The 19,065-nt window shown below is 31.6% G+C and overlaps 2 protein-coding genes across 9 annotated transcripts in view; both read right to left on the bottom strand.

The window, feature by feature from the left end:
• LOC141461229 (dynein axonemal heavy chain 3-like) overlaps positions 1 to 19,065 on the bottom strand; it is a 55,532-nt gene that overhangs the window by 15,229 nt on the left and 21,238 nt on the right. For all 8 annotated transcript variants that reach the window (XM_074142030.1, XM_074142035.1, XM_074142036.1 and 5 more), the window contains exons 26-49: positions 18,504 to 18,697; positions 18,113 to 18,241; positions 13,802 to 14,003; positions 12,359 to 12,589; positions 12,134 to 12,284; positions 10,818 to 10,978; positions 9,407 to 9,682; positions 8,419 to 8,542; positions 7,911 to 8,125; positions 7,594 to 7,832; positions 7,307 to 7,490; positions 6,410 to 6,595; positions 6,103 to 6,329; positions 5,466 to 5,640; positions 5,048 to 5,284; positions 4,609 to 4,848; positions 4,364 to 4,524; positions 4,026 to 4,166; positions 3,649 to 3,811; positions 3,425 to 3,547; positions 1,301 to 1,492; positions 1,011 to 1,204; positions 574 to 781; positions 242 to 362 (exon numbers count right to left, since the gene is read on the bottom strand). In XM_074142030.1, coding sequence (XP_073998131.1) covers positions 242 to 362; positions 574 to 781; positions 1,011 to 1,204; positions 1,301 to 1,492; positions 3,425 to 3,547; positions 3,649 to 3,811; positions 4,026 to 4,166; positions 4,364 to 4,524; positions 4,609 to 4,848; positions 5,048 to 5,284; positions 5,466 to 5,640; positions 6,103 to 6,329; positions 6,410 to 6,595; positions 7,307 to 7,490; positions 7,594 to 7,832; positions 7,911 to 8,125; positions 8,419 to 8,542; positions 9,407 to 9,682; positions 10,818 to 10,978; positions 12,134 to 12,284; positions 12,359 to 12,589; positions 13,802 to 14,003; positions 18,113 to 18,241; positions 18,504 to 18,697 — 4,474 coding nt within the window. The remainder of the gene's footprint in view (positions 1 to 241; positions 363 to 573; positions 782 to 1,010; positions 1,205 to 1,300; positions 1,493 to 3,424; positions 3,548 to 3,648; positions 3,812 to 4,025; positions 4,167 to 4,363; positions 4,525 to 4,608; positions 4,849 to 5,047; positions 5,285 to 5,465; positions 5,641 to 6,102; positions 6,330 to 6,409; positions 6,596 to 7,306; positions 7,491 to 7,593; positions 7,833 to 7,910; positions 8,126 to 8,418; positions 8,543 to 9,406; positions 9,683 to 10,817; positions 10,979 to 12,133; positions 12,285 to 12,358; positions 12,590 to 13,801; positions 14,004 to 18,112; positions 18,242 to 18,503; positions 18,698 to 19,065) is intronic.
• Positions 14,030 to 18,013, bottom strand: BBS1 (Bardet-Biedl syndrome 1). Its single transcript, XM_074142077.1, has one exon. The coding sequence runs from the start codon at positions 16,982 to 16,984 to the stop codon at positions 15,281 to 15,283; it is 1,704 nt and encodes a 567-aa protein (XP_073998178.1). The 5' UTR covers positions 16,985 to 18,013; the 3' UTR covers positions 14,030 to 15,280.

Below are 19,065 nucleotides of genomic sequence, written 5' to 3'. Positions count from 1 at the left end.
GTTTTACTTGAGGTGCTGAAAGAACAGTTTTATTGGTATTAAGTTTTAAAATTTTCTCTTGACTTTTCTCGAAATTTCGGAGCAATGTCTAACTAGAAGTGGAGCATCAAGTTTGATTTTTTTGATAAATAAATTGGCCAAGTTGTTTTAGTTTCTTTCTACTTTGAGTCGGTAGTTTATGTTTATAATATCAATGTTTAAGAAAATATTGTTTTGATGAAAGCGAGTCAAAATAACTTACCAATAAGCTTTTCAGCTCTTTCAAGCTTTTGAGTGCATAAAGTTATGGCGTCTTCTAGATCTTTTTTAGCTTTCGATTTAGCTGTATATTCATCGTTGAGAGCTTGTAGATTGTCTGTCACCTAACCAAAGACACCATCTTTTACAACAAAAATTTATTTCAATAATATTTAATGCACTAACAGAAAAAATTTGTGCATTTATCTGCAAATAAGTTAGGAAGTTAAGAGAAAAGATTACAAGAAAAATTAGACTCTTCCTTACCAATAAGTATCCCTAATTAACAGACTAAAATATATAATCGTTTATAAACTATAAAAATTTAAAATTAACCTTTTTCAGCTGGGCTCTCTTTTCATTCAATTTACCCATCTGTATTGATAATTCAGCTTCAGCTTCTTCATATTTTGCTTTTTTTGGTGCAACAATCTTGTTAACTCTGTCATACACTTCCATAGCTCTCACCCATTTGCATAGACCTTCACATGCATTTGATACCGTCTTTATTACATTGGGATCAAAATCACGATCAGGAATGAACCTGTACAATAAATGTGGGTTATAAAGCTGTTAACAATTAGAGTATATTGTCATTTTATCCCAAGATATTTCTGCGCTCCCGTAGTTGCTGTACCAACAGTAAAGGAAAGTAGTAAAGAAATTAGAAATATTCCGTAAAAGTAGAACTTGCAAAAATATCAGAAGAAGTATAGCATACATTTTTTATTAAATTTTTCATTCATTCTTAATTAAGAAAAATTGTTTTATACTTTTCTCGTATACGTTTCATTATTGCAGGATTTATATTGTCCTTGTCGTAACCTTTCAAGCTGTCTAAAAACTTCATATCACCAAGCATTTTTTGTGATGGTCCCCAATAATCTTCAATCATTTTACCACTGCCTGAAGGATCTGGTTTCCTTTCTGGCTTTATCCCTTTCATAACACAAACTGCTTCCATTACCTAAAATTTTATTTAATACATAATTTACATGCGTACACAATATTTTATACTGTAAAGCATAGTTAAATATAATAGTTCACAGCAATATAGACTTACCAACTTAACTCCTGCAGGTGGATTTTTCATGCTTTTCACAATGGTAATATCTGCTGGTTTAAGGGTATTTAAAGCAGCAATAGCTGCCTCAAGAGCTGGGATCGCTTCTGCTAAATCGCTTTCACAGTCATCTTTGATTGCTTGCGCAGCAGCAGCCGCTTCATTTGCTAAAGCCTCATCTGCTGCGACTATCTGTCATCGAAATATATAAATTAAATTATTTGCTTTAAACACTTTAAGTTAGCTGAATAGGATAGTAGGGAATAGTGAAATGGACTGACAGGACAGTTGAAATGATGTGATTAGCAGAAAATTAAACTGGGCTAACATAGCATCAACGTAGGCCTGGAAAAAATTTACTTTGGATGCCTAAAATTGAAGCAGATCGATCAGCAAAATTCAAATTCTGTTTGTAATGTGTTTATTTGCATTTAGACAAAAACAGAAGTTAATAGCTTCACAAAAGGCAAGCCTTCTGCGAACTTCTGTTTCAAACAGTTTGCGACGAGCATAGAATTATGAACTTTTACATATCATAAAAGTAAATGTTCATGCCACTTTTCACTGAAATTCTAGATATTACTGAAAATATTTTTTCAGGAAAATGAGTGATCACCAAATATTAGTCTCTCGAGCCAAATCTTCAAGAAACTAGCAAAGCTAAGCTCTTGAGTGTAATGTTACAACTGAGACTAGCGAAGAGTTGTCTGGGCAAAAATAACCGTCAAATATAAAGCAATCTAATGCTTGCCAAGATCGGAGGTCCTATTAACCATTGTAGGCAGCAAAGTGTTAAAGCGTTGTTAAATGTTGATAACCATTAGAACAAAATCGAAGAGTAGCTTGGTGGAAGTGGGGAGAGAAGAACACTCAAAGCGTCTATTTGCTAATTGGTTCTTGTATTTTTTCCGGCGCCCCGTTTGCATATGCCGCACAGAAAATGTAAGTGTGGTTGATCTTTTATGAATCAAGTTCAGTGTTTGCGAACTGTAAATGCTACTATGTTTCAAAATTACGAAATATCGTCGTCAAATTTTAGTTTATAACTTTTGATTTTCTATAACATTATGGTATCACATGCCAAGGTATCCTACAACGTCCCACAATTTAATATTAGTGACCTACTTCTTATTTAAAAAAAAAATATGGTAACTTTACCACTAATGGTGCATAGGTCAACTCAAAAATCAGAACGTTTTTATAAGTCCTAGAAACAGATTCATACGATGTAAAACTACAAGTGCAGGATTTTTCTTAATTTGAAACATCCTGTTTACGTGTTTAAACCAGAGACTCTTGCATTTCGCACTACTACGATGAATTAAAGTGGCTTTTTCCTGTCTACCAGTACCGCCGCCAGTATTTTTTGGCTTCATTCCTTTTCCAAGTTATCCAATCTCAAAGGCCCTCTTATATTTTCCAACTCTTCAATTCAAATCCTTGAACCATTCTCGTAATACTAGATCTCGTCCCTCTGATCTCTATATTCCCTCACACCGTACTTCATCCTTCGACAAATCCTTCCTAATACGCGCTACCTCTTTCTGGAACTCCTTACCTTCTTCATCTGTCCGCCATGCTCCCACCCTTTCCATCTTTAAATCCCTTGTATTTAATCAACTCCTTTCTACCCAGCTTCCTCCGAAATAATAATTGAATGGATTTATTTCCTTAATTTGTATAATTATTTTTGTAAATACTTGCCTATTTTTTGTTTATAAATATCTGAAATACAGGCCAAATAATAAGGCCTCCCATTGCATATGTATTTATTCTTAGGGGACAATAATAAATTTATTTTCTTTCTTTCTTTCAAAATCATCCTTACACATTGGTTAGTGCAATGAAACTACCTAGAGCTTTTGATAGAAAAATGTTTCCTTACGACTGACACTTGGTCTGAAATCTGTCATTAGGAAAAGATTTCAACTACCACATGAAGTCTACACTTCTAATTTACAATGTTGTAAAGGCAGAAAAGTGGCAGAAGCTCTGAAATGACTTTAAGGATGTAATAAGTAATAGATCTATTCTGCGATCTCGAAAATTCAGGTAGGAAGATAGTCATCTATGTTCTCAGTCGAGAAACAGGTATCGCATGTTTTCTGAATTAAGATTTCTAACCTCTTTTTTAGCTTCCACAATCACCGTATCTTGTTCAATTTTAACCATCAATTTTTCAGTCTCTTCTGAAGTTTTAACTAATTGAGGTTGAAGAGCGTGCAGTTCATCTTGCATTACAGCTACCTAATAAATTAAAGTTTGAATTAATTACATAATTTTAGCGATAATATTTTAAATTTAATAAATTTTAAGTAGTATTTTAAATTTACTTAAAAAATCTATACCTGGCTAGCAGCAAAATCTAATTTTTCTAACCCAACTTCATATCTCGTTCTTAATAAAGTTACTTGATCAACTTTCTTTTGATGTAAATTCTGAAATGTCATGATCAATTCCAAATAGGAGGTTGGGGTAACATAATTTTTTCGTTTCAGTAATTCAAAGTATCTGTAAAATATTTATAATTTTTTCTTTAAAATAAATTATTCGAATGGTAATAAATTATTACTAATTTATGCTGATTTATATGTATCACAATTTCTAGGAACCGGAATTAAACAAACAAACAGCTCAGAAAAACACAAACCTCCCAAATGTCTAAGCTATCACTATTTAGAGTTAGACGTCCCAAACATTCAGGAGTCATATGATAAAAACATACCTTTGAGACGCATCTCCCACACTAGTGTGGAATGCTTGACACATTTTTACACATTTCTCTTTCACAACATCAGCGATATCGATTTGTTCAATATAAAATTGCGCAACTTTTTCCAAAGCATCAACTGGCCAAGAAGTAAACCTATTACATAGTGATTGGTTAATTTTCCAGTTTTTGTTTACAAACATTTTTCACTTAAAGAATACAAGAAATAAGATACTAAATTTTTGTTTGTGCCACAGAAGACCCGTTCGGTCGCGGTGGCGAAGGATTTCGAGCCAATCTCATGGAAATATTTGTTTTGTTAAATGAAAAAAAAAGTTAAAACATTAAATTACCAATCGATTGTACAACAATTAACAAGTGATGGAAACATTCTTATCCTATTTCTGAATGAATCTCCTATAGGTGACATTGCTAAAGCTACATGTAGACATGCTTTTACTCTTTCTATAAAATAATTGTACAGTGCCAAGGGTGTTGATTCAATTTTTTTACCCTGTTTTAATAAAAAAAATTAATATTTAAATCATATGAAAATGTTTTTCTTCTTCACTTTCTTGTGTAGAAATATTGCACTTACACTTTCTCTCGCCGCATTAGTCATTTTTTCTAAAATTTCTGCTTTTTCTTCAGTTTGATATAAATTTGGTACATCACCCGTATTTAACAACATGTTAATATCTTCTACAAAAGCTTCATCTTTTATTTGCGAATCAGCAAATAGAAAAACATGAGGTTTAGCATCAATTCCTGTTTGTTTGAGTAATTTTCTAATGTCATCTCTCCATTCGTTAAAATCATAATTTCTACCTATTTCAATCTGAAAATTCAAAAATAAAATTCTCATAGAAGTTCCAAACAAATTGTTATAGAAATGTAACATACTCAAGGTTATAACAAGCCTAGACGATAGAAGGTAGGGATTACAGGTAAAAACAGGTGATCTTTCCTATGAAATCGTAAGAACTAATTCGAAACCTAACAACTAATATAGCAATAGAAATGTGCGGGGTAATTACCTGAAATAACACATATTCAGACATATGTGTAGCCAATCTTGTACAACTTTGACGGCCTGAGCCCCCGATTCCCACCAACATTACATGTCCATTGTCTTGCTGCAATACTCGGGAAATTCTTGATACATGTTCAATCGCAAATTTAAACATAACTAAAGACATAGGTACTTTAGACAATAAGTTGTATTCTTGCAAATAATAATTCATAACATCTTCCAATTTGTCAAGATCAAGTATCTGTTATAATAAAAACAATTTTCTGATAATTTAAGTCGGAAAATTTTCTACAAATTTTAGTAATTTTTAAAAAATAAAATTGTTGCGCATACTCTTAAACGACCATTTGTTTCTACTATTCTCATATTTTCACACTTCCTTCAAATTACAAAAATAATAAGAAAAAAAATCAATAACATACTTCATCGTAAACTTTTGGATCAGCATCTGGTTCGAAATAATTTCCAAAAAATAAATTCCTTACATGCTCTGTATTTAGCTCTTCTTTTTCTGGTACAAGGTCGCTTAGAAATTGTGACATTTTTGCTCGAATATGAAAATAGCATGCTTCTTTCATTATTTCAAATAATGTCGATCTGAGATAAATATATCAATAATAATGAAAATACTTTAACATGATAAAACATAAAAAAGATATTAAAATATCTTTTAAAGTATAAAATATATTTTGTATACTGCAATAATATTGAGACCATTTTTTACTAGAGAACTGATAAGATTCTCCAAAAATGCATTTTTGAAAATTTTTTCAGAAAAGGCAAAGATAACTGTCTAAAATACCATACAATAAAAACAAATTATTCAAAAATTGGATGATGAATTTTAGGAGATATTTTTCATTACCTTTTTATCCCTTGTAGGGGAGGAGTAACCCAAATTATGTGTATTACATCATTAAGTTTTTGTATATAATTATTACTTGTGGTATAAGGACAGCTCCCAACAATTCTGCGATTACCGCCGTATGTTGGGAGGTTACCACGTGTTCTAATAAATCTAAATCTAAGAAGAAAAAAAAAACACACACACACAAATACCTGTCACTATCTTCAATTAAACGATCTCCAAACACCCTTATACTCTCATGAACCCACAATCTAAACATTTTTTCAGGTGCCTGAATGCGGGAACTTGGGACGAGTAATAAACCACGTATAACTCTTGAAAAATCTCTCAAATTGAATGTATAATGAGATTTTGCCGGCGTTGGAAGAAATGTTTTCACAGCTAAAGTGTACACTTCCAATGTACCGGCTACCAATAACTAAAAATAATAAGATAATTAACAATATTTATGAATTACAGTCAGACTCAAATAGAACTTGGAAAAAATAAAACATATACCTTACTCAATCGTGAAATGCGCTCATCAAAACCTTTGGAAAAGTGCCAATCAAGAATACTAGTAAATATTTTTGTAAGAGTTAAATCTTGAAATGAATCTATTCCGATTACATTCATATGTCTCAATAACCTTGCAGTGACTACGTTAGATCCTCCTCCAGGAGGTACCATTGCGCTCACAAATAACTAGAACATAACGCAATGAATATCAATGGTTCCTTGTATATGGTTCATAGAAATAATATTTAAAAAAAATAACAGATAACAGTTTCTACACTGAATCCTTTATTTAGGAATAAGTCAACTGACAATAAGTGAATTTTATCCTGGAATTATTAATTAACAAAAATTGGCAATTTAGGAAAAAAGAAGGAAATTTACAAGTAACCTACATTCTATCAGAAAAAGGATGAAAGTTAATACGTTAACTAGTTGAAACCTAATTAAATCAAAATTTAGATTCCATCCTTTTATTTAATGCTTAGAGAGTTAGTAAAAGGAACCATATCATATATGGTATAAGTATATCATACCATAGATAAGAAATTTGAGTTAGGTATCCTTCAATGCAAACTGAAACTCTAATACTGTAAAACTATTTTGAACTGGACGATGAAAAATTCTTTTTTCTGTCGCTATTAGAAAATAAAAAGATAAGTCAAACTTTAAAATTGTTTTTGCTAATAGAAAGATAGCTATGTAAAAATTTACTATTTAAGTAGCTTAAACGAAAAGGCTCTAATTTCGTTTTGTAAGAAATCCTTGCAAAATACAAAATGGGAGTTTTGGTGAGCTGGATCTTTCATCAGTAGTTATATCAAAACACAATCACATTTATCGACAACTTTGTCATTCGTTAACAAAATTTACATTAAAAAAAATTGATACATTACTTACAATGTCAACTAAATCTAATCGAGCCGTTGTCTTCAGATCGTACCAATGCTTATGGTCGATCAGCTGCCTCAATAGTTCAATTGGAGGCTGAGCTCCATAAACCTCCTTTTGCGGCATACTTAAATCATCTACAAATAGCAAACACATTTTTCCCATTGTCGGACCGTACACTCCCTTGCGTCTTCTGTAATCATAGGTAGAAATATTGCAGCAATAGAATGTTTTGTTTCACAGTTGATAGAACCTTAATTCATCTACACCTTTAATAAAGTCACTTATGAACTAACCTGTCAAGTTTAGACATAATTATTTCTTGAGTTTGATTAGCAGAAGTTCTAGCAGAGAAATTAATAACATTTGGCATATACTTATCTCTTGGTAATGACATTAAATAATTCAGTATAATTGAAGATTTACCAGTACCAGTGGGTCCAACAAATAATATTGGTATTAAGGCATTTAGAAATAGTTTAATAAAAAATCTTTGCTTGGCCGTATCATCAGTTTGTATTATTAAATCGCTCACCTGAAAAACAGGCATAATTGAAATGATCCTTACAGCATCCAGACGAATATTTTTTAGTTTTTGTTCATTACGACAAACCTTAGCATTGTGAGGAATAGGAACTTTATCCACAGTTTCCAGCCAAGGCATCCAACTTCCATTACCTTTTTTGTCAAAGAACCAATCCCAAACTGTACCTTTATCAGGAAACAGTTGATGTTTAGAAACTTTAAAACTTGAAGGTTTGGGATATTCTTCAAAAGATCCAGCAGTCAGAGATCGATAGAAGGTATCAAATTTTATGCGACTCTCACCTTAAAATAATTATTATACTATTTTTTTTAAAAAATGTATTCCTTCTACAACTCTCTTCCCAAATATCGCAAATCTGTTTTAATTGTGATGTAGTATTATTTTTGAAAAATTCATTTGCATTTCCTCAATAGAAGAGGTGTCCGAAACATCGAACCAAGCTCTAAAGAAATTTCGTTTTAAAGCAAATAGTTTGTTTTTGGCCCCGATCAATCAATACAGACAGCATATATTGCAACAACGCCATACCTAACTTACAATTTACTCATCTGCCAAAAATGTTCAAAAAATTTACCCTTCATAGGACTGCCAATTCCCCATAGAATACAAAAAATTACAAGACACTGAAGTGAAAATGTGCCTAATCCTCCTGGTTGTTTATCGTGATCTAACATACATGTAAAAAATCTTGAAAAGCTCTGGAAAAAAAGAAAGAAAATTAGAGGTATGCTAAATAGACAAAGCTGTACATTCTTTTTAAATTAAGAACTCATTTGGGATTACATTATATAACATACATAAATCAGTCTCCCAGCGATCAATTAAAAATATTGTTTAAAAAAAAAACGTAAAAAATAGGTAAAAACCTATTTGATCAATTAAAAAAGGATTTAAAGTGTACATCAGAAATTAATTTTATGTAAAAGGTGGATATTTATAAAAGTGCTTGGTGTACGCAGACATAAGTACTTTGCTGTTACCGCTCCGCAGAAAAAGAAAAGAAACTGAAACCTGTAAAGAAAAAAGAATGCCTTGACCGAAGTAAGGCCATTTTTGTTAAAGTTTAAAAGAAAAACTTTCAAACGTCTTTTTTGGCTTTAAACAGAAAAGTGAAATTATCTACATATTTTCCTAGCTAGGGTAAATAATTTAAATAGAGGAACTCCGATCTTAATTTAACATTGTGCCTTTAGGCTTATGGTAGAAAACGGAAGAATAAAATTAAAACATTCCAGGATTCGGTATGAAGAAAAACGAACAGCTAAATTTTCTAAACAGCCTGAATTTAAGAAAGAAGGAATATATTTCTGAGAAACAACGGTATAACATCACAATTTCTTTTCTTGACCTGGAAGCTTCATCTTTTAAGCAAGTTATTATCTACAAAAGATGTTCTGAACACCTTTCTGTAGATTCATCTTTAAGGAAGTTGCCATCTTATTAGTGTGCTAATATTTTGAACTGCTGTTGGTTTACAATGAACCTTTGCATCCGGCGTTCACAAAATTAGAAAAAACTTAAAATTTTGAATGATAAGTACATAGGTAATAAGTAAAACTCACATAAAATAGATGTAATTCAGATGTATCTACAAACATTTTCGCTTTAATCGCAATAAAGTTCACTACTGGTGGAATTAACCATTCTATCATTTCTTTAGCAAGTTCATATTGTTCTGCATTAAGTTTTGTAACTAGTATATTGCAGTATGAGGCATACAATGCTTTCCATCCTAATAGTTTAGGTTCTAAATAAATCATGCCACATCTTGATACAGTGGCAGGTGAAGCAAATTCTAAATCAGCCGGTTCAAAAACCATATTCATTTTGTTGGTCATCTTTAAACAAAACAAATATTATTTTATTGGTGCAACATAAAAAAAGTGATGCAACCAATCACATAAAAACTCTTGCTAATTTATTTGGTGTTTATGCAAACTGTAATTCACTAAATGCTAGCTGAATACATTAGGTTTCTAATAATAATAGAATTTTTACAGGAAGGCATGCCATGCCGAATCAGAATCTTAAAGTAAACTTTCATGCAGAAATTTCAAAAAAGACCGATAATTTAACACAACGGCTTACAAATGCCAAAAACAAAAAAAAAATCGACAGGAAATTTACACTTCTGGATAAGCAGTTGCATCACTATTTTAAAAACATATTTAATTCCCATTAATAGCAGGAATTGTAACTCCGTACAATAACACTCAAAGAACTAGAAAATCTTGGAAATCTGAAAGAACCCTTCGGGAATTTCGCTACTTCGGTTACACCATTCTCTTCAAGCTCAAAATTTTAACTACACATCATAATTACATTCCACTAAAAATAAAATTTTAGAACACTAACCAACCTCCCCCCAAATGCCATTGAATAATTTTCTTGAAAATGTTCATCAAATGAAAGTTGTTGAACTTCATGTGTGTAAAATAGTTGCAGCGGTGGAGGAGAAAATGTAAAAATAGCGACGGAAACAATATCATTGTAAATTGGTACTTCTAACTGAGGGGTTTTTATCGCTAAGATATCGTCTCTAGGTGGTAGTAAACAAACAAATAATGAAGTATGCATTTCCTGATATTTATTGAAGAGTTATTTCTTTTTAGGCCTGGATTGTTTCGGCGTACACACTTGAAACACCATTAATATACTAATTTTTTAAAAAAAAGAAAAAAAAAAGAAGGAAATATTATAGTAGTTACTCCATTATTCAAGCAAACATTGAACGATTTAATTTTAATTTGTTTAATTGTAATGCACAGAATATTTAAATTAATTCACTCAGCCGCTAATAAAATCACTGGTTTTTTTTTGTGTTTTTTTTTCTTTTTTAAATAAATATTTACTTTGCCAACACATATTTATAGAATATATAGCTCTTCAAATACACAAATAGTTATGCAAATTTTATCGTTTAATACTGATAAATCTTCTAACACATAATTTTATTTAATATAAATACTCAACCTGAATAATCTCTCCAGACATTAAACACAACTTCTTATTATCATCTAAAACTGTATTCATATTTTCAATCCAAACAGCATCCACAGGACCATCAAATAATATCCATTTTCTATCCAAACTCGGACTTGTGGCAAACTCCCGAAATGTATTAGCTAAAACTCCTGCGAAAAACATTACAAAAATCCGATGTAAACTTGCAAACTATGATATCTTATAGGCCATGAGTTCGGTTTATTATTTTTATTTTGTAAATTTAGATAGCCCTTAGTTAGCAACCTTCATTGAGGAGCTGATTTCATCTCACTATTTGAAACTATGGCCAGTGACCTAAATATGACGCGCATTACTGATAATAATAATAAAAAGAAGAAGAAGAAGAAGAAGAAGAATTTTGTACTTGAATGATTGATTGCTATGGAAAATGAGGCTAAATGGAAAATCAAAAGCTGGACTCATTAAAAACGTTGATTGATTATAATAAATATGTTATAAATAGTAAGTAATGATTATTCGACCTTGTAGAACAGAGGTGGAACAATGGATTTTGAAGGAACACTGGAAGCAGTGGAGAACCCGAGCTGACTCATCTGGCTAAGGAAATTCTTGGCCTGTCGAAAACGGCTGTGACTGGCTTCAGCAGGTTCCGCCAGTTGGTTCAGGTGGTGACTGGACATGCGAATTTAGCGTACCATCTTTTCAAATGCGATCTTACTCAGTCCGTCAATCTGCGCTGGCTGAGATGAGTCCAAGGAGATTGTGCGGCACTTTGTAGAGGTGTGTCCTGTTCATTCTAAAACTAGATTCCTCGTCTTCAATTTAAATGTTCCCCTCCCGAAGATTGTGGCATCTGGTAATCTTTACGAACTTTCTAGGTTTTTTTCAGTGCACTGGGCGAATGAGTCGCCATGCTCTCAAGTGTCCTGTCACTACTTCATTAGTGTATTGAACTATTATCCGGCAATATTTTTAGCCGCATTTGGTGGCCTTGAAGCCCGGAGTCATGAGATGATGGGAGGCAGAGGAACAATGGCCATTTTGGACTGTCTGCGTTCCTTCCCCTTTTTGGTGAAACCGCCCTTTAATACAATTTAATCTAATCTAGTTGTGATTATTTGAATTTATAGTGTAATCAATGTTCCAACTAAAATTTGCATTTTCATTATTTTTAAATTGACCACTTTCTGAGCTGGTCTTGAAATATTGAATACTCTTTGAATATGAAACATAGTGATATCATGCACTATCTTAATCGAATTTCTAATTCACTTTCAAAAATATTTGATTTTATTTACGTGATTAGCGTATTGTGCTCTTACCATCAGACCATTCGTGAGAGATTGCATCAAACTGCCCATATAATTGTCCCATGGTTATGGATTTAGGATTTACTATACGATATTGTACTTTGAATTCCTCCATTGAAGACTTTTTATTATTTTGGATCTGTGATAGCGCTTCACCTAGGTTCTTAAAAAAATAATATTTTGATTTAAATTAACATTAGTTTTTCGTGAAAAATAACATTAACTAAAGAAACTAACCTGATATCCGCATGTCTTTCCACCCATCGATTCTCCAACTATCATGAGTCCATGCCGTACTAAAATCATTTCATAAATTTGAATAATTTTATTAATATACCAATCTGTTGGCTGCAGATTATGATCTCTGAGTTTTATTTTAAGGGTTTCTATAAGTTCTACCCTGTCAGGTGCGGGAAGAACAATACCCGGAAAGAGATCTTGATAAATTCCACTAAATAAGGGCAAATCCTGAAAAATAAAAAGTCAAAAAAACATTTTTGCACTAATCATTTTATAATTTAATTTCTTTTTTCCAGTCTGTAAAATATTAAAACTACTAATATCTTTTCAATGAGAATATTGCTGGAACTCGTGACTAGTACTGAGTCGCAGAATTTCTTTTAATCCTAGGATTGAGCAGGGTGATCCGACACTCCCAATTTTTTCAATTGCCTACTTGGAGCAGCCCTCCGTAAAATTAATTTTAATTCTGATGGTAGTACATAACTAAATGAAAATGGTGTAGCTGCTGTTAACAACTACCCTAAAAAAAATTTATAAGAAATTTAAAACAAGAGGCTGTAACATTTCAAGTGAAAATAAATTAGGATAAGACCAAATACTAGAAGAGGAGGAGATTTGACGAATAGCTGGTTGATGAGCATCAAAGAATTTAGACGCAGTCATAAGAAACCGAATAGCTACATAGAAAAGACTTTATGGAGCTTCATTGCTGTCACTCTTCAGAAAATGTTTGTCAAGAAAAGTTAAGAAAGCGAGGAATACAAAACAACAAATTCTTCAGGCAAAGGCTGAGGATCTGATAGATGTAGAGCTAATCGAAAAAACTTTTTTTTTTTATTATCTACCTGAAAATTAGAATCCTGTTTTAATATTACATTCTCAATCAAATCAAATTATATATTGGCTCCAAAAATTACAATTTTTTTAACAGCAAGAGTTCAATTATTTTACATATTTATCAGTTTAAAGACGCTTGAGAAAAAATATAACAAAATAAAGAAAGTTAGCAGAATATAGAGAAAGTTACAGACTGGTCATTTACATGTAAAATTGAATACAAAGTCCTCTTATAATAACAAACAGACAAATAACAGCAATTCTACAAATTTACTTATTTACTTTTACTGGCACAATAAGCCTCTTGTGGCTGCGGTGCCGTAAGGCGTAGATCCCGTCCCATCTACTATTCTATTTACTTTTATTTATTGATTATTATTATTAATAGGTGTGAGACAAATTTAATGTCCACTTGCCAACCACGGCTCAATTTGCTTTTTCATGGTTAAACATATTTTCAAATAAATATAAATTGGCTATAAATAAAATTAAGCCTATTAATATTACATAGTGATTCACTGGTTTTCAAGGGTCATAGATAAAAACTTTGCTAGAACCTAAATTAAAATGGAATTATATAAATATGTTCTCACTAATTACCTGCCCTAAAAATTTCGGCTCATTTACATCAATAATCGCTCTTAATACGATTACATATTCACTTTGGAATGGATATTTTTGTTTCAATAAGCCTGCTGCTTTTAATACAGTTTTCACAGCTCGCATACCGTAATCATAATGTGATTGCGAGGACAATTGTTCCGAACATAATTTGTAGGTTTCTACTATTTTTGCTGCCAAACTAGAAAATAAACCATTAATAAGTTTTCATATATTGTAAAATAAAAAAGGAAGATAATGCAAATCACACAAAAAATAAATTTGCAACTCATCAAAGTGGAGAAGTGGGGAAAAATGAACCAAACAAAATTTATGTTAAAGTTGAAATCTTCGAAAAGGTAATATTCCTAAATGCAATGTAAACTGAATACATTATCTTAGAAACATATTCTTCTTCAACTGCATTTAAAAAATTTGAAACTTTGGAAAATTAGAAAAATCTGGTCTGAACTTGGCAAGACCTTCTCTTGTCGCAAGTTACGTTATTTAATTTTCTTAAATCTCAGAATGTGGACAAAGGTATTCGACTCAATATTACACAGACTAATGAAATAAAGGAAGCATGATTTTACTGTTCCATAATAACACCACTTAAATTAATATTCACTAAGAAAAATTCAACCATAACGATAGGCCTCACAGTTTTGTCCAACTTAAATTTCTTTTCGCATAAAAATCCACAAATCCCCAAAAAAGCCATTTTGCACAGTCGCATTTGTGATATTCTGACATTCTTTTAATTGGATTTTTTTTGCTATACTTTTCACAGTCACAAATATTGCAATCATAAGGACACATACAATTCCCATGGGTCACCTAAATTAAGTAAGTCTACGAGTATGTACAAATGCAAAAATACATAAAGGATGAAATTACTAAAAACTTTATAACCCCGACCACAAGCAATTTATAAGTGTATCTTTAGAAACAAGATTAACTTCGCCAATACCCTTCAATAAAGTATCTTGAAAAACGTAAAAAATAATTAGATCTTCATATACATAGTGGGTATAAAAGCTTTGTAGCAATTAAAAATCTTACTGTCGGTTCCCACGGGTCACCTAATATAAATATCAAATTTAAATACAGGTACAAAGACATATACACGACTTTCTTCTATTGAAATGTAGAATGTAGTCAACTGGGCAATATCATTGACTTTATCCATCGAAAATTTTTTTAAGTTAAAGTTAAAATATTTTTAACTAACTTAAGGGATATCAGAACGTGCGTTTTTTGTGAAAATTCCTGACTGAAAAGCAATACTTTTCCCTTTCAAGAGATAAAGGAAAATAAATAGATTGTTAGAAATGTAGGTCAAAAACATTTAATCTTTTATTTTGCGCCTTAATCACAGAAAGGTTTATTTTCCATTTAACATTATAAAAAAAAAAATCAAAACAAAAGAAACCTTTACAAGGAATCCATTTGTTCGGTAATTAACCTTAGAATAACAAATTAATCTAATATACCAGCAGAATCGGGCATATTGACAGACGTAGATAAAAGCACAATGGATGAAATGACTAAAACTTTTATAACTCCGGCCACAGGCATTTTGCAAGTTATAAGTGTCTCTAGAATGTAATTAACACCTTTAACCATTAATGGCACTTTAATGATGGGTTCATGAATTATATACAATTTACTATCATATATAAATGTTAATTTCAATCCTATCGGAATTATATTTTGTGAAATATTTTGTAAAATAATTCTCATTTTCATTCTTGGGCCTAAACCAACTACTTCAACTATCATTTTTAATGATTCATTGTTGGTAAAGGAAGAATTATACAAAGCATTCACGTACGCCTCACTGGTCAATACTCTTAAACCCATCCAAGAACGATGAAACCATGTATGCATTTCCCGACATTTTTGTCGCTCTCTAAGAGATTGTTCAAGAAACAGTTTACTCTTTTTAGGCACTAAAAATTTAATGTCATGAGGCTTTGGAGCTGCTTGAGTATTTACAATTTCATTTTTAAATTGTGCTGTCCTTCTCAACAATTTTATATCCAAAGCACCGTTACATGTTACAGTTATAAGTGCATGTTCTTCTTGGCCATATTTACCGAATATCATAGAATATATTGGTTCCTGATTTGTTACAACGTATACTATATGCGCACCATTATAGAAATGTATATTTCCATTTCCTAAACTAACCGCTAGTAAATGTAAAGCAAAACCTACCAACGGTATGTCGGTCATATATAATGGATGTGAAGGTAAAGTTACTGACCAATATTTTCGCCCTTTTAAATTATAACAAGTTAGAGTATGATCCATACAAGCTGTGACAATTTTATTCGTCCAAAGAAGCGTTGTCACAGGTAACGACATTAACTGGGTAACATATCGAATATTATTACCTCTTAGGGTGTACAATGTACCATTTCTAAACGCCATCAATATACAATATTCCACAAGGTACACACCCGCAGCGGCTAGATTGCAACAAATGCTCGGCAACTGAAAGTCATTTACTAGGGTGAATGTTTCTGGATCCATCACAAATAACTGTCCGCTTTCTGTTGCCAACAAAGCACAAGACACATCCCTGTCATTGCTCGCATATTTGCTAATCGTAGTAGCGCATATAATAACCATCTGTTTTTTCACAATGAAATGTGAGTTATGATTTAAAAAATCCTCTCTTAAAGATGGTTCCATGAGAAGTACATTCTGAGAAGGTGAACTTAAGTTTGAAAATCCCACGTTCACACTAATTTCTTTCAAAACATGTACCAATTGTTCACTGTTGTTTACTTCTTGCCAAACATCAGCTTCAAGGCTGCTACAATCTTGTGAGGGTAAATTAAATTTAAAATAAGGCCTGCAGTTTCTATATACCAAAACGCTAGAACCTGTAGCTACAGCAATTCCTGGGATTCTTGGTTCACTTCTGTCCGTATACATGCACAATATCGCGACTGGTTGAGATAGTAATGGCAATTCAACAATTAATAACGTGCCTTTAAATACTTTTAATTTTATTTGAATGCCATTACCAAAATCGCCAACCACAAGTTTATAATCATTGTCCGCATTTAAATCTGATAAACTCATACATGAACTAAACGTTTGTAGGTCAGCTCTTAAATCTGAAAAAGCTTCAATCCAAGGATTGTGTAAATTTGATTTTTCCAACGCCATTTTGCCTTGAACAACACTTAAATAACTAAAGCCAAAGAACTGATAACGTTCCGAGCAAAATGTTACCCCTGGCAACGAGAAACTATACAATTCACTTAGGACAGCCACAAGTTTTAAATAAATCGATAAAAAAACTTCCCACCGCTCACAGTCAGCAGTTAAAGTTAATAGAATTTACTTTTAAAACTTATGGAAACGAAACAAAGTAATCTGATGATATTTGAGAAAACAATCTTCTTTATTCAAAATACTAACTGTTAGTAATATTTTGCAGCTTAATTTTTATTAAAATAATTTTCAGGAAAACTTGTTGAAAAGTTTCTAGAGAATTTTAAATCGTGATTAAGTATTTAATGTGCCGTTTCAACATTTACTGGAGACCGCTGTAAATGGCATCATTTTTAAGTAATTTTAGCTCAATAACACAATTACAAACTACATTTATCAGCTAAATTAGAACAATTAGAAAATAAGCCAAATTTGAAGAAAATGTTTAGAATTGTGAAGATAACAACTGAAATTAAAAAGTAAGACAAGTATGCACACCAGATACACCTAAACCATTGTAATGGACCGAAACATTGTGAGCTGAAATCTGCACCCACAAAACAATCTCTATATATATGGGTCAAAGATATCCTACTGAAGACTTTTTCCAAAAACTAGAAGCTTTTTTACTCAACATATTACCTGGAAAGAAACAGTAATACCTGTACCTCTCATTACACTGACGAGTTGTGGTGAATCGCTTGAAGAAACCTAATATTTCTTCTTGGATCTAGATAATATGGACTTGTAGAAGCTCAGAATACGATCGAAATCTGTCTTTCGTAGTTTCGGTCTCAAAAATGGAAATCCTCAAACGGATTTTTCATTTCCTTTAACATTCTTAATTTGCTAGTACACTAGATGTTTTATTTGAATAATTTTCTTTTAAAAAATAGTTTTAAAGCGTTTTGAGAAGAGAAGAAAAATTATATGTTTCCAAATTATAATTTTGAAAAATATGTGAACCACCGGAATTTTAGTAAGAAAAAATTGTTTCGAGATTCACTCCTGATTTCTTTTCACACAAAATGATTACAAATTTAAGAATGTTTTATATATATGTATACAACTTTGTCTTACATTCTGGCCGAATCAAATCCTTTAGAGTACAATTCTGTTTCTCCTATCATAGCATAATCTGGAACCATCATTGCAACGGTACGGAACAACACCTTTAAGTTGTCTGGTAATTCCTGTCGGCCAGCGTACCTGTAAATGAAAAAATCTAGAAGGGATAACACATTTTATATGGTATCTGCCCAGCATCTATAATCTACTTCACAATATTTTTACAGAAAAATTGTAAAAAAGTAAAGTTATTATTTCTAAAAACAAATTTTGTAAGAAATAAAATAAACATTTTGGACGGTACTGTTTCTTTTTAAAACTGTTACAACCTATCTATCAACCTATTTCTTTAAACTTAGCGAAGAAAAAGAAAAAAAACTATATTAATACAAATCTTAATTACCCAGGATTCATTGTAATAAATACATTACAGGTAGGATTTAACGATATTTCGGTTCCTTCAAAAATAAATACTTTCTTGCTCTGAATAATTGCCAGTTGGATACATAACACTTGTTGGGCAATTACGGACAAAACTTCTAATTCAATACGATTAAATTCATCAAAACATGACCAAGCTCCTGATTGTGCTAATCCCTAAAATAAAAACAAATCAAGATTATTAATGTTTCAGAAATAATAGGTACAAATAGAGAAAAATAACATGAAAAATTAACCTACCCTTCTAAACTCATGGTAATATAAAGAGTGATAATTTTATAATAGAAATAAGTATGTAAGGAATATTGACATATAAGCACCACTGCTGTAAAATAGTTAAGAAGTATATCTAGTTTCCAGGGATCACAATGAGGACGCGATCTACTACACCCCTACACGTCTTTATTTCACCTGAAAGCCCCTGTGAAAAATATCCTCAAAAAGCACTTACAAGATTAAGCGATAAGATGCCTGTCAAGGAATGCTTTTTGAGAATTAAAAAAAAATTATTTTATGGACTGCTA

This window comes from Rhodnius prolixus, unplaced genomic scaffold (genome assembly GCF_049639745.1).
Source record: "Rhodnius prolixus isolate KJV_2025 unplaced genomic scaffold, Rpr scaffold_6, whole genome shotgun sequence".
Taxonomy (NCBI): domain Eukaryota; kingdom Metazoa; phylum Arthropoda; class Insecta; order Hemiptera; family Reduviidae; genus Rhodnius; species Rhodnius prolixus.
This window is presented reverse-complemented; position numbering and strand designations above follow the sequence as displayed.